Below are 15140 nucleotides of genomic sequence, written 5' to 3'. Positions count from 1 at the left end.
TCTTTGAGTCACTTTGATCTCCCACACAGGGATTGAAACCCCCCCTGGTCTCCCCGGTTGGGGGAGGAGGGTATAGACCTCGGAGAAACTTCTAGAATTTTCTTTGAGTCACTTTGATCTCCCACACAGGGATTGAAACCCCCCCTGGTCTCCCCGGTTGGGGGAGGAGGGTATAGACCTCGGAGAAACTTCTAGAATTTTCTTTGAGTCACTTTGATCTCCCACACAGGGATTGAAACCCCCCCTGGACTCCCCGTTTGGGCGAGGGGGTATAGACCTTAAAGGAGAAACTTTGCTAGAATTTTCTTTGATCTCCCTTTCTGTCTGTATACTGCCATTCAATGTTTAGCTGGGAATGTGTATAAGACAGCTCAACTTGTAATAAACCTCGAGGTGCACAGCTGAAGTCGGAAGTTTACAGACACTTAGGTTGGAGTCATTAAAACTCGTTTTCAACCACTCCACAAATTTCTTGTTAAACAAACTATAGTTTTGGCAAGTCAGTTAGGACATCTACTTTGTGCATGACACAAGTCATTTTCCAACAATTGTTTACAGACAGATTATTTAACTTATAATTCACTGTATCACAATTCCAGAGGGTCAGAAGTTTACATACATTCAGTTGACTGTGCCTTTAAACAGCTTGGGAAATGATGTCATGGCTTTAGAAGCTTCCGATAGGCTAATTGACATCATTTGAGTCAATTGGAGGTGTACCAGTGTGTTACCACGACAGCAGGCTCTGCACTGTGTCACCCATCTATGATTATAGTCATCTAGAGACCGATCACTGAACGTGGAGGTTGTGTTGCTCACAACATTAAAGTTGGTATTGCTGAAACAGTTTGCTGAAACACAGTACCTTCATGATGGACTCCAAGTACGGACCCCAGATCTTCTGTGTTTTGGCGACAGCGTTGGCATAGCCTTTACTGGCATTTGCTGACAGAAAGAAGACAAAGAAATGCAAAGGTGAGTGATGATGGCCTTGGACAGTCATATCCAGAGCAAAATGTTCCCTGGTTATCATCTCTGGGTCCTGTTCAGTGGGCGCCTAATGTTCCCTGGTCATCATCTCTGGGTCCTGTTCAGTGGGAGCCTAATATTCCCTGGTCATCATCTCTGGGTCCTGTTCAGCGGGAGCCTAATGTTCCCTGGTCATCATCTCTGGGTCCTGTTCAGTGGGAGCCTAATGTTCCCTGGTCATCATCTCCTGTTCAGTGGGAGCCTAATGTTCCCTGGTCATTATCTCCTGTTCAGCGGGAGCCTAATGTTCCCTGGTCATTATCTCTGGCTCCTGTTCACTGGGAGCCTAATGTTCCCTGATCATTATCTCCTGTTCAGCGGGAGCCTAATGTTCCCTGGTCATCATCTCTGGGTCCTGTTCAGTGGGAGCCTAATGTTCCCTGGTCATAATCTCCTGTTCAGTGGGAGCCTAATGTTCCCTGGTCATAATCTCCTGTTCAGCGGGAGCCTAATGTTCCCTGGTCATTATCTCTGGGTCCTGTTCAGCGGGGCCTGGGGCCATAATGTTCCCCTGTTCCCTGTCATAATCTCCTGTTCAGCGGGAGCCTAATGTTCCCTGGTCATCATCTCTGGCTCCTGTTCAGCGGGAGCCTAATGTTCCCTGGTCAGCATATCTGGGTCCTGTTCAGTGGGAGCCTAATGTTCCCTGGTCATAATCTCCTGTTCAGTGGGAGCCTAATGTTCCCTGGTCATAATCTCCTGTTCAGGGAGCCTAATGGGTCAGCCTAATGTTCCCTGGTCATCATCTCCTGTTCAGTGGGAGCCTAATGTTCCCTGGTCATCATCTCTGGGTCCTGTTCAGTGGGAGTCTAATGTTCCCTGGTCATAATGACTGAAACAGGGGGAGGGACTTCCTGGATTTGTCTCAATAAGAAGCAGCCATTTTATGTTTTCCCACTGCGAATCATTTACAAAATGTTTTCCATTGTCTAACCTGATAAACACCACCCTGGTAGGAATCCTTCCTGAGCTGTTGATACCTACCCACAATACCTTTGACGGGATTGACAGCGCTCAGCATGGCTTTAAAGACATCCACCATAGCCTTGTCTCTCAGGATGGTCTTCTGAAACACCGACAGGAAGTTCTAATGGAACAAAAACAAACCCGGTCGTGTTACGGAACCTTGAAGGGGAAGCAACTAACGAACTGCACCACTTGAATGTTTCTAAATTAAAAATCAAATCAAATTTATTTATCTAGCCCTTCGTACATCAGCTGATATCTCAAAGTGCTGTACAGAAACCCAGCCTAAAACCCCAAACAGCAAGCAATGCAGGTGTAGAAGCACGGTGGCTAGGAAAAACTCCCTAGAAAGGCCAGAACCTAGGAGGAAACCTAGAGAGGAACCAGGCTAAAACAGGTGAGCAGAGTGACACTGCAACATGTGCTTGTTGAATGATGAGGACCGGCGGCGTCTCGAACAGAAAAGTGAAGCTACGAACGACAGTATCTGAATTAAAATATAACAGCACACTGATATTGACCTCAATATCGTGATTGTTTGAAGTCAAAATGGGACAACCTGGTTAAATGAAAAAGGTTAACCTGGTTAAATTAAGGTTAAATAGTTGTTAGGACTGCGGTAGTACATTCCATAGCATCCTAACAGAGTAGTGTTGATAGGCTGGGTTTCACAACATAATGTCACGTGACCTGCAGTTCCTTGACCATCATGAAGCAGAGCAGCCTGTCCAGGCCGTTGAGGCCGAAGGTCCCCAGGGTGTCCTGTATCTCAGAGAACAGACGGTTGTTGGTCACCTCCTGGTGGGTCTTCAGGTCGTACCAGGTGTTCAACTGGTCCATGTAACACGTCGCCCTGGGAAACACAGGTAACAGGTGAAGGCTTTGCATGAAGACATATTAAAAGCACTGAGAAGAGAGTATACCCCCCCAAAAACAGACTTCCTCTACCATGTTACCGCCATGTTAACGAACACCAACACTACCTTCCATAATTAAATCTTCAAATAGCCACCCTTTGTCTTGATGACTGTTGGAAAAGCATTCCAGGTGAAACTGGTTGAGAGAATGCCAAGAGTGTTCAAAGCTGTCATCAAGGCGAAAGGTGGCTAGTACATTTTTTTTTGGTTACTACATGATTCCATATGTGTTATTTCATAGTGTTGATGTCTTCACTATTATTCTACAATGTAGAAAACAGAAATACCCTTGAATGAGTAGGTAGTGTAGCTACAAGCTAACAGACTGATGCCACCAAGGTGACATGGAGAGAGAGATACCTACTTGGGGTCTGTGATGCGGAGGATCTCTCTACAGAGTCGTCCGATGAAGGTGGCCGACTCATCGACCGCGGGGAACTTGGGTATGGGGATATGGGTCGACTGGTAGACACTCTGCCAATCCTGGATCTAAGAAACACAAAGAGGTGAACATCAGCCGTTTAAATAGTACGTATATTATTGAAACCAAGGCTCTCCCAACCCTGTCTCTAGAGAGCTACTCTCCTGTAGGTTTTCAATCCAACCCCCAGATGTAACTAACCTGATTCAGCCCCTCTACTGTATGTAGCCCCTCTACTGTATATAGCCCCTCTACTGTATGTAGCCCCTCTACTGTATGTAGCCCCTCTACTGTACATAGCCCCTCTACTGTACATAGCCCCTCTACTGTACATAGCCCCTCTACTGTATATTTTTTGCACTATTGGTTAGAGCCTGTAAGTAAGCATTTCACTGTGAGGTCTACTACACCTGTTGTATTCAGCATTTCACTGTGAGGTCTACTACACCTGTTGTATTCAGCATTTCACTGTAAGGTCTACTACACCTGTTGTATTCAGCATTTCACTGTGAGGTCTACTACACCTGTTGTATTCAGCATTTCACTGTGAGGTCTACTACACCTGTTGTATTCAGCATTTCACTGTAAGGTCTACTACACCTGTTGTATTCAGCATTTCACTGTGAGGTCTACTACACCTGTTGTATTCAGCATTTCACTGTGAGGTCTACTACACCTGTTGTATTCAGCATTTCACTGTGAGGTCTACTACACCTGTTGTATTCAGCATTTCACTGTAAGGTCTACTACACCTGTTGTATTCAGCATTTCACTGTAAGGTCTACTACACCTGTTGTATTCAGCATTTCACTGTAAGGTCTACTACACCTGTTGTATTCAGCATTTCACTGTAAGGTCTACTACACCTGTTGTATTCAGCATTTCACTGTAAGGTCTACTACACCTGTTGTATTCAGCATTTCACTGTGAGGTCTACTACACCTGTTGTATTCAGCATTTCACTGTAAGGTCTACTACACCTGTTGTATTCAGCATTTCACTGTAAGGTCTACTACACCTGTTGTATTCAGCATTTCACTGTAAGGTCTACTACACCTGTTGTATTCAGCATTTCACTGTGAGGTCTACTACACCTGTTGAATTCAGCATTTCACTGTGAGGTCTACTACACCTGTTGTATTCAGCATTTCACTGTGAGGTCTACTACACCTGTTGTATTCAGCATTTCACTGTGAGGTCTACTACACCTGTTGTATTCGGCGCACGTGACAAATAAACTTTGACCTGATTTAATTATTAGAGACGGGATCTTGGAGGCGAGGAACGTAATGCTTCCTCCTCTCCGCTTCCTTCCTCCTCTGATTTGATTTGATTTATCTTCTTTCTGATGTTTTAATGTTTAAAAAAAAGGATACAAGGAATCAACCAGACCCACTGAGAAAGAGGTCATGTGACCATATAAAAGGTCAAACCTTGGTGCGTAGGAAGCTGTTACACTCCTGCTCCACGTTGTAGTTGATGATACGAGAGACCTCCTCCTGCCAGATCTTCAGGCCGTAGATGGAGACGTAATCCTGGATGTACTCAAAGGACCGGTAGAATCCGTCCATGGTGGCTGCCATCTCCTTCAGCTTCGGCATCAACTCACTGGTCTTTACCAGGTGATGAGAAATGACATTTACCAGGATTTAATATTCTGTAACACTCCTTCAGCATCAACTCACTGGTCTGTACCAGGTGATGAGAAATTACATTTACCAGGATTTAATATTCTGTAACACTTCATTTAAAATAATATATATATATTTTTTACATTTTCAAGTTAGCAGACAACTTTGGTTTTGTATTCTGTCATGAATAAAACCTGAACAAACTGATACTTCAGACAGTGAAACCTGTTGTAGTTTTTGAAAGTGACGGTTAACCTTGAATGAATGGTACTGTGGGTTTCATTTTAAATGTAACCTTTATTTAACTAGGCAAGTCAGTTAAGAAAGAATTCATATTTTCAATGAATAGTCTACCCCGGCCAAACCCCGGACGACGCTGGGCCAATTGTGCGCCACCTTTACGGGACTCCCAATCCCGGCCGGATATGATACAGCCTGGAATCGAACCAGGGACTGTAGTGACGCCTCTTGCACTGAGGTGCAGTGCCTTAGACCGCTGAACCAGGGACTGTAGTGACGCCTCTTGCACTGAGGTGCAGTGTCTTAGACCACTGAACCAGGGTCTGTAGTGACGCCTCTAGCACTGAGATGCAGTGTCTTAGACCGCTGAACCAGGGACTGTAGTGACGCCTCTTGCACTGAGGTGCAGTGTCTTAGACCACCGAACCAGGGACTGTAGTGACGCCTCTTGCACTGAGGTGCAGTGCCTTTGACCGCTGCGCCACTCGGGAGCCCCTCAGAACGGTTGATATTGTATTATGGTCAGATATCTCACCTTAGCCTTGGGGTTAAAGATAAGTCCTTTGTGTAGAGCGTAGGCTACTATCTCCCCTTAGCCTTGGGGTTAAAGATAAGTCCTTTGTGTAGAGCGTAGGCTACTATCTCACCTTAGCCTTGGGCTTAAAGATAAGTCCTTTGTGTAGAGCGTAGGCTACTATCTCACCTTAGCCTTGGGGTTAAAGATAAGTCCTTTGTGTAGAGCGTAGGCTACTATCTCACCTTAGCCTTGGGGTTAAAGATAAGTCCTTTGTGTAGAGCGTAGGCTACTATCTCACCTTAGCCTTGGGCTTAAAGATAAGTCCTTTGTGTAGAGCGTAGGCTACTATCTCACCTTAGCCTTGGGCTTAAAGATAAGTCCTTTGTTTAGAGCGTAGGCTACTATCTCACCTTAGCCTTGGGGTTAAAGATAAGTCCTTTGTGTAGAGCGTAGGCTACTATCTCACCTTAGCCTTGGGGTTAAAGATAAGTCCTTTGTGTAGAGCGTAGGCTACTCTTCTCACCAACTCCTTCCTGATACCATCTTCCAGGAGCTGCTTGGGATCCACCTGAAGAGACGCCATTAAAATAAGGTAAGACTTATGCATTTAGACACATTTTCTCAATTATAAAGATATATTTTTATTTTATTTCATCTTTATTTAACTAGGAAAGTCAGTTAAGAACAAATTCTTATTTACAATGACGGCCTACCGGGGAACAGTGGGTAAACTGCCTTGTTCAGGGGCAGAATGACAGATATTTTTACTTGGTTAGCTCAGGGATTTGATCTACCAACCTTTTGATTACTGGCCCAACGCTCTAACTACTAGGCTACCTGCTGTCATGACGTTGGCCTGGGGGTAGGTTTATGACAGTCATAAATACCTCTTTCCCCCTTTTTCCTCTCTCTACCCTACTGATGTTACATTTGCAAAACCCCTTGGTTAACATAGAGATTCTGGGAGCATCAGAATGTGGGGGGGGGAATGAACTATATTCTGGTAATCCGACCAATTGAACATATGCGGTGGTACTTAATGAATATGATGTCAGTTAGGTTGTCATCGGAGACATTCTCATCAATGATAAGATGACAAACTCTACAGTGGAAAGTCTACACATCAGAGTTATCGGATTCACATGGAATTGTTGTTCAATTTAAATGTTTGAATATGAAAATATTCGTGAGGGGATGAAATGTGATTTTAGCTTCTAAAATGTGAGATTTGGGTTTTCATAAGGTTAGGGCTCTGCTCAATCAGTGGCCCGCCCCTGTGAAGGGACATGGGCTATAAATCTTTTCAAACACGCCCTCCTCTCCCTTCCTATATAAAGCCTTGACGACAATATAACCTCCTGTTCCGAGGATGTGAGGACGATGGTCCGATGTCAGAATGGTTCAGATGATCCCAGAACGAAGCCAACATCAGCGTGAGCTTTGGTTGCGAATGGTATGAACTTTGAACTCTTATTCACTACAGAAGTGATACCTCCTAGCCGTTGAGTTAGCAACAGCAGCTGCAAACGAAGGTTAGGAAGGAACAGACAGAGTACCCAGTCTATCACACAACGACGTTACTACAAAGTATTCAATTAACCACCAGAGACATTCTTCAAAGGACAAAGGACTCGGTTTGGCAACACAGCCTTCCATCTACCACCAACCTACCAAAGCGCAGCTCAGAGTAAATATTTATTGCATTTTCCTTTTCCAAATGGGCGGTAATTTAGAATGCATAAGATACTGTATTTACGATAGCACAGCTTCGCCCTTTGTTCCTCAGTCTTCCCGCTCTTTCACTCAAACCCAGCCCCTTTTCTTTTGTGTAACCAGCTGTCATATCTGTTCCGTCCGCTAGGGGCGTTTTCCTTTATGACGTAATTCGTCATCATGTTATGATTTAATTATGTGGATGTGTAATTCTGTGTGATTAGTTAGGTATTTAGTAAATAAATAATTAAACCCAATTTTGTATTGCTGATTCAACTTGTTAGCCAGGGTTAGTGAAGATAACCAAGAATTTACAATTTTCAGATGAGACTGAATTATAAGGTGACGATTAATATTGACTGCTATTGATGTAAAATATTACAAGGTCTTTAAGAGTTTATTCGGAAGATAACAGCTCTATAAATATTATTTTGTGGTGCCCCGACTCTCTAGTTAATTACATTTACATGATTAGCTCAATCAAGTAATATTAATTACGGAGAAATTATTTTATAGAATAGCATGTGATATCACTTAATCTGGCATAGCCAAAGACACGACACTGCCGTCAATATATCTAAAAACAACAGTTGCACAAACCCGTTTTAGTTTAAAAACTGACCTTGATGATTCCAACCAGCGTCGTCTTCATCATCAGAATCCCTTCAGTGAAGATGGAGATGGCGTGGGTGAGTTTGGCAACCTGTGAGAACATCAGGAACAAAATAACAAGTCCAGGATGTTCAGAAAACCCACTACCTCTCACAGAACGCTGCCTCTCACAGAACGCTGCCTCTCACAGAACGCTGCCTCTCACAGAACGCCGCCTCTCACAGAACGCCGCCGCTCACAGAACGCTGCCGCTCACAGAACGCTGCCTCTCACAGAACGCTGCCGCTCACAGAACGCTGCCGCTCACAGAACGCCGCCTCTCACAGAACGCCGCCTCTCACAGAACGCCGCCTCTCACAGAACGCTGCCTCTCACAGAACGCTGCCTCTCACAGAACGCCGCCTCTCACAGAACGCCGCCTCTCACAGAACGCCGCCTCTCACAGAACGCTGTTCCTTTGAGCCAGAGGGGAACGGTTGGGGAGACTGAGTGAGCATCTGCTCCCTCTGCTCAGTTAGGGGCCAGGAACCTAGTCAGGGAAACTCTGGCTCCTAGTTATAGTCACTACTATAGGTCCTAGTTATAGTCACTACTGTCGGTCCTAGTTATAGTCACTACTGTCGGTCCTAGTTATAGTCACTACTATCGGTCCTAGTTATAGTCACTACTATCGGTCCTAGTTATATAGTCACTACTATCGGTCCTAGTTATATAGTCACTACTATCGGTCCTAGTTATATAGTCACTACTATCGGTCCTAGTTATATAGTCACTACTATCGGTCCTAGTTATAGTCACTACTATCGGTCCTAGTTATAGTCACTACTATCGGTCCTAGTTATATAGTCACTACTATCGGTCCTAGTTATATAGTCACTACTATCGGTCCTAGTTATAGTCACTACTATCGGTCCTAGTTATAGTCACTACTATAGGGCCTAGTTATAGTCACTACTATAGGGCCTAGTTATAGTCACTACTATAGGGCCTAGTTATAGTCACTACTATAGGGCCTATATATAGTATAGGTCCTAGTTATAGTATAGGTCCTAGTTATAGTATAGGTCCTAGCTATAGTCACTACTATAGGTCCTAGTTATAGTATAGGTCCTAGTTATAGTCACTACTATAGGTCCTAGTTATCGTATAGGTCCTAGTTATAGTCACTACTATAGGTCCTAGTTATAGTCACTACTATAGGTCCTAGTTAAAGTCACTACTATAGGTCCTAGTTATAGTATAGGTCCTAGTTATAGTCACTACTATAGGTCCTAGTTATAGTCACTACTATAGGTCCTAGTTATAGTATAGGTCCTAGTTATAGTCACTACTATAGGGCCTAGTTATAGTCACTACTATAGGTCCTAGTTATAGTATAGGTTATAGTCACTACTATAGGTCCTAGTTATAGTATAGGTCCTAGTTATAGTCACTACTATAGGTCCTAGTTATAGTCACTACTATCGGTCCTAGTTATAGTCACTACTATAGGGCCTAGATATAGTATAGGTCCTAGTTATAGTCACTACTATAGGTCCTAACAGTCATGTGTGCATACATGTTTCTATTGGGAGGCCCCAGCGGGAATCGAACCCACAACCGTCGTCATCGCAAGCGCCATGCTCATCCGACTGATTCACACAGAGACCATAAGCCGACTCTAAAACGACCTCTGACCTCGTAGCGAGCCCCCAGCTGGGCGTAGTCCTTCAGCTTGTCCTTGTCCAGTCTGGTGGGAACCTCCATGATGGCATGAATCTGCAGCTTGATGATCTTAGCCAGGGAGGTGAACATGCTCTCAGGGATGATCTGTAACACCTAGTGGAGAGTAGAGGAGACAACATGCTCTCAGGGATGATCTGTAACACCTAGTGGAGACTCAGGGATGATCTGTAGCACCTAGTGGAGAGTAGAGGAGACAACATGCTCTCAGGGATGATCTGTAACACCTAGTGGAGACTCAGGGATGATCTGTAGCACCTAGTGGAGAGTAGAGGAGACAACATGCTCTCAGGGATGATCTGTAGCACCTAGTGGAGACTCAGGGATGATCTGTAGCACCTAGTGGAGAGTAGAGGAGACAACATGCTCTCAGGGATGATCTGTAACACCTAGTGGAGAGTAGAGGAGACAACAGGCTCTCAGGGATGATCTGTAACACCTAGTGGAGACTCAGGGATGATCTGTAACACCTAGTGGAGAGTAGAGGAGACAACATGCTCTCAGGGATGATCTGTAACACCTAGTGGAGAGTAGAGGAGACAACATGCTCTCAGGGATGATGATCTGTAACACCTAGAGGAGAGTAGAGGAGACAACATGCTCTCAGGGATGATCTGTAACACCTAGTGGAGAGTAGAGGAAACAACGTGCTCTCAGGGATGATGATCTGTAGAGGGTTGGGTTAGGGAGTAAGGGGTCAGAGCAGGGACTGGGGGTAGGGACTGGGGGTAGAGAGTAGAGACTAGGGGGCTGAGGGTAGAGAGTAGAGACTAGGGGACTGGGGGTAGAGACTATATATATATTCACTTTGTATGTTGTCTACCTCACTTGCTTTGGCAATGTTAACACATGTTTCCCATGCCAATAAAGCCCTTGAATTGAATTGAATTGAATTGACTAGAGACTAGGGGGCTGGGGGTAGAGAGTAGAGACTACATGCTCTCGGATGGGGGCTGGGGGGGATAGAGTAGAGACTAGGGGGCTGGGGGGTAGAGACTAGGGGGCTGGGGGTAGAGACTAGAGACTAGGGGGCTGGGGGTAGAGAGTAGAGACTAGGGGGCTGGGGGTAGAGAGTAGAGACTAGGGGGCTGGGGGTAGAGACTAGGGGGCTGGGGGTAGAGAGTAGAGACTAGGGGGCTGGGGGTAGAGTGGAGACTCAGGGAGAGACTAGAGACTAGGGGCTGGGGGTAGAGAGTAGAGACTAGGTGCTCTGGGACCATACCTTTCTGACGTAGGTCACCAGTTCCCCGGAGTAGAACTGAGAAACACTGAGCAGATCTGGACTGTTAGCCTGGTTGATACGCAGCAGAGGCAGGTCCAACGCAGACGCCAACTGGAAACATAGATCAATAACGACACGCGTTACAGACCGCATGTTTTCAAACAGGAAATACAATTTTTCCTTGTTTAGAGGATGAACCTGTGTACTCTACGAAATGTACTGTTTGTCTGAGTAGTGAATGGCTGACCTTTAGGAAGGTTGCTCGTAGTTTGGTCACCATGGATGGGTTCACTCTGATACTCTCCTGCATGATGGACGTGAAGCTGGGAAAACAACCAAAGAAAAAAAACATTCAAAATGGCAAATTTATATATTTCTTATTTGACCAGGTTAGTCTCCCTGGGTTCTTATTTGACCAGGTTAGTCTCCCTGGGTTCTTATTTGACCAGGTTAGTCTCCCTGGGTTCTTATTTGACCAGGTTAGTCTCCCTGGGTTCTTATTTGACCAGGTTAGTCTCCCTGGGTTCTTATTTGACCAGGTTAGTCTCCCTGGGTTCTTATTTGACCAGGTTAGTCTCCCTGGGTTCTTATTTGACCAGGTTAGTCTCACTGAGATCATATTTGCAAGAGAGACCTGACTATGTTATCATGAAACTGGTAATTTGTAGTTGGTCAGTGTGTACCTGTCTATGATCTGCCATGCGTAGGACAGGTCTCCTACTATCTGCATGGTGATCAGGACCATTCATAACCCATACATAACCCCTACCTGTCTATGATCTGCCATGCGTAAGACAGGTCTCCTACTATCTGCATGGTGATCAGAACCTCCTCCTTGATGTTGATAGTCCTGATCATCTGGTGAAGGAACTTCCTGGTGTCAGCCAGGAACTGACACACCTGCAGGTTGGACTCCAACTGGTGGAACTCTTGAACCTGAGCACAGGTAAGGAGAGGACAGGAAGTCAGGGTTTATTGGTAAGGACAGGAAGTCAGGGTTTATAGGTAAGGAGAGGACAGGAAGTCATGGTTTATAGGTAAGCAGAGGAAGTCAGGGTTTATTGGTAAGAAGAGGACAGTAAGTCAAGGTTTATAGGTAAGGAGAGGACAGGAAGTCAGGGTTTATAGGTAAGGAGAGGACAGGAAGTCAGGGTTTATAGGTAAGGAGAGGACAGGAAGTCAGGCTATATAGGTAAGGAGAGGACGGAAATCAGGGTTAATTGGTAAGGAGAGGACGGGAAGTCAGGGTTTATATAGTCTCCTGTTTCCACACTTCCAAGTCTCTTATCCACTCGGCTGGTAGAATGAACATGAGAAAAGTTGAGCTTTTCACTGAAAAGTTACAACAAATTTTTACAACATATTTTTGGACAAAGCAGCATCATTGTATATCAAATCGAAGGGATACAAATGTCGAAGAGTGTTCCAATGTAATCACTGATTACACTAAGAGTGTTACCATGTAATATAGTGATCATGTAATGGTCACTAAGAGTGTTACCATGTAACGGTCACTAAGAGTGTTACCATGTAACGGTCACTAAGAGTGTTACCATGTAATATAGTGACCATGTAACGGTCACTAAGAGTGTTACCATGTAACGGTCACTAAGAGTGTTACCATGTAACGGTCACTAAGAGTGTTACCATGTAACGGTCACTAAGAGTGTTACCATGTAATATAGTGACCATGTAACGGTCACTAAGAGTGTTACCATGTAACGGTCACTAAGAGTGTTACCATGTAACGGTCACTAAGAGGGTTACCATGTAACGGTCACTAAGAGTGTTACCATGTAACGGTCACTAAGAGTGTTACCATGTTATGGTCACTAAGAGTGTTACCATGTAACGGTCACTAAGAGTGTTACCATGTAATATAGTGATCATGTAACGGTCACTAAGAGTGTTACCATGTAACGGTCACTAAGAGTGTTACCATGTAACGGTCACTAAGAGTGTTACCATGTAACGGTCACTAAGAGTGTTACCATGTAACGGTCACTAAGAGTGTTACCATGTAACGGTCACTAAGAGTGTTACCATGTAACGGTCACTAAGAGTGTTACCGTGTAACGGTCACTAAGAGTGTTACCGTGTAACGGTCACTAAGAGGGTTACCATGTAACGGTCACTAAGAGTGTTACCGTGTAACGGTCACTAAGAGTGTTACCATGTAACAGTCACTAAGAGTGTTACCATGTAACGGTCACTAAGAGTGTTACCATGTAATATAGTGATCATGTAATGGTCACTAAGAGTGTTACCGTGTAACGGTCACTAAGAGTGTTACCATGTAACGGTCACTAAGAGTGTTACCATGTAATACAGTGATCATGTAATGGTCACTAAGAGTGTTACCATGTAATGGTCACTAAGAGTGTTACCATGTAATGGTCACTAAGAGTGTTACTATGTAACATAATGATCATGTAATGGTCACTAAGAGTGTTACCATGTAATATAGTGATCATATAACGGTCACTAAGAGTGTTACCATGTAATATAGTGATCATATAACGGTCACTAAGAGTGTAACCATGTAACGGTCACTAAGAGTGTTACCATGTAACGGTCACTAAGAGTGTTACCATGTAACGGTCACTAAGAGTGCTACCATGTAATATAGTGATCATGTAACGGTCACTAAGAGTGTTACCATGTAACGGTCACTAAGAGTGTTACCATGTAACGGTCACTAAGAGTGTTACCATGTAACGGTCACTAAGAGTGTTACCATGTAACGGTCACTAAGAGTGTAACCCAGAGATAAAATAACTGTACTCTTGTTCACGTTCTAGTCGTTGTTGTTTGTGGTGAATTTCCCAGCCTCACCTCTACGAGGGCCTGTATCAGCTGAACGGTCTTCCTGCCTGCAGCGGTGGAGTCCTCGTAGTTCAGAGACTCGATCTGCTTCGAGATCTCCCTGAACCATGCCTGCAGGTTCTCTGTCCAACACAACAACAACCACGTCAACAACACACAACATCTAACACATTTAGAATGGAAGTATGGTACAGTGAGCCTGCAACAGGAATAAGCATGGTACAGTGAGCCCGCAACAGGAATAAGTACGGTACAGTGAGCCTGCAACAGGAATAAGTACGGTACAGTGAGCCAGCAACAGGAATAAGTACGGTACAGTGAGCCATCAACAGGAATAAGTATGGTTCAGTGAGCCATCAACAGGAATAAGTATGGTTCAGTGAGCCATCAACAGGAATAAGTATGGCTCAGAGAGCCATCAACAGGAATAAGTATGGTACAGTGAGCCTGCAACAGGAATAAGTATGGTTCAGTGAGCCTGCAACAGGAATAAGTATGGTTCAGTGAGCCTGCAACAGGAATAAGCATGGTACAGTGAGCCTGCAACAGGAATAAGTACGGTACAGTGAGCCATCAACAGGAATAAGCATGGTACAGTGAGCCCGCAACAGGAATAAGTACGGTACAGTGAGCCTGCAACAGGAATAAGCATGGTACAGTGAGCCCGCAACAGGAATAAGTATGGTACAGTGAGCCTGCAACAGGAATAAGCATGGTACACTGAGCCCGCAACAGGAATAAGTACGGTACAGTGAGCCTGCAACAGGAATAAGTACGGTACAGTGAGCCAGCAACAGGAATAAGTACGGTACAGTGAGCCATCAACAGGAATAAGTATGGTTCAGTGAGCCATCAACAGGAATAAGTATGGTTCAGTGAGCCATCAACAGGAATAAGTATGGCTCAGAGAGCCATCAACAGGAATAAGTATGGTACAGTGAGCCTGCAACAGGAATAAGTATGGTTCAGTGAGCCTGCAACAGGAATAAGTATGGTTCATTGAGCCTGCAACAGGAATAAGCATGGTACAGTGAGCCTGCAACAGGAATAAGTACGGTACAGTGAGCCATCAACAGGAATAAGCATGGTACAGTGAGCCCGCAACAGGAATAAGTACGGTACAGTGAGCCTGCAACAGGAATAAGCATGGTACAGTGAGCCCGCAACAGGAATAAGTATGGTACAGTGAGCCTGCAACAGGAATAAGCATGGTACAGTGAGCCCGCAACAGGAATAAGTACGGTACAGTGAGCCTGCAACAGGAATAAGTACGGTACAGTGAGCCAGCAACAGGAATAAGTACGGTACAGTGAGCCATCAACAG

The 15140-nt window shown here is 44.7% G+C and overlaps 1 protein-coding gene across 1 annotated transcript in view; it reads right to left on the bottom strand.

Moving 5' to 3' along the window:
* The window catches only part of LOC112235825 (WASH complex subunit 5-like), a 51681-nt gene that overhangs the window by 15521 nt on the left and 21020 nt on the right, over positions 1 to 15140 (bottom strand). Inside the window, 12 exon segments of the mRNA XM_042315432.1 lie at positions 866 to 945; positions 2014 to 2116; positions 2686 to 2848; positions 3277 to 3401; positions 4767 to 4946; positions 6188 to 6289; positions 8057 to 8137; positions 9724 to 9864; positions 10991 to 11101; positions 11238 to 11313; positions 11760 to 11926; positions 13826 to 13938. Of these exon segments, the coding sequence (XP_042171366.1) occupies positions 866 to 945; positions 2014 to 2116; positions 2686 to 2848; positions 3277 to 3401; positions 4767 to 4946; positions 6188 to 6289; positions 8057 to 8137; positions 9724 to 9864; positions 10991 to 11101; positions 11238 to 11313; positions 11760 to 11926; positions 13826 to 13938 (1442 nt within the window).

The sequence above is a fragment of the Oncorhynchus tshawytscha genome, unplaced genomic scaffold, assembly GCF_018296145.1.
Source record: "Oncorhynchus tshawytscha isolate Ot180627B unplaced genomic scaffold, Otsh_v2.0 Un_contig_2238_pilon_pilon, whole genome shotgun sequence".
Taxonomy (NCBI): domain Eukaryota; kingdom Metazoa; phylum Chordata; class Actinopteri; order Salmoniformes; family Salmonidae; genus Oncorhynchus; species Oncorhynchus tshawytscha.
The sequence above is the reverse complement of the archived record's forward strand: the minus strand, read 5'-3'. Positions and strand labels throughout refer to the sequence as shown.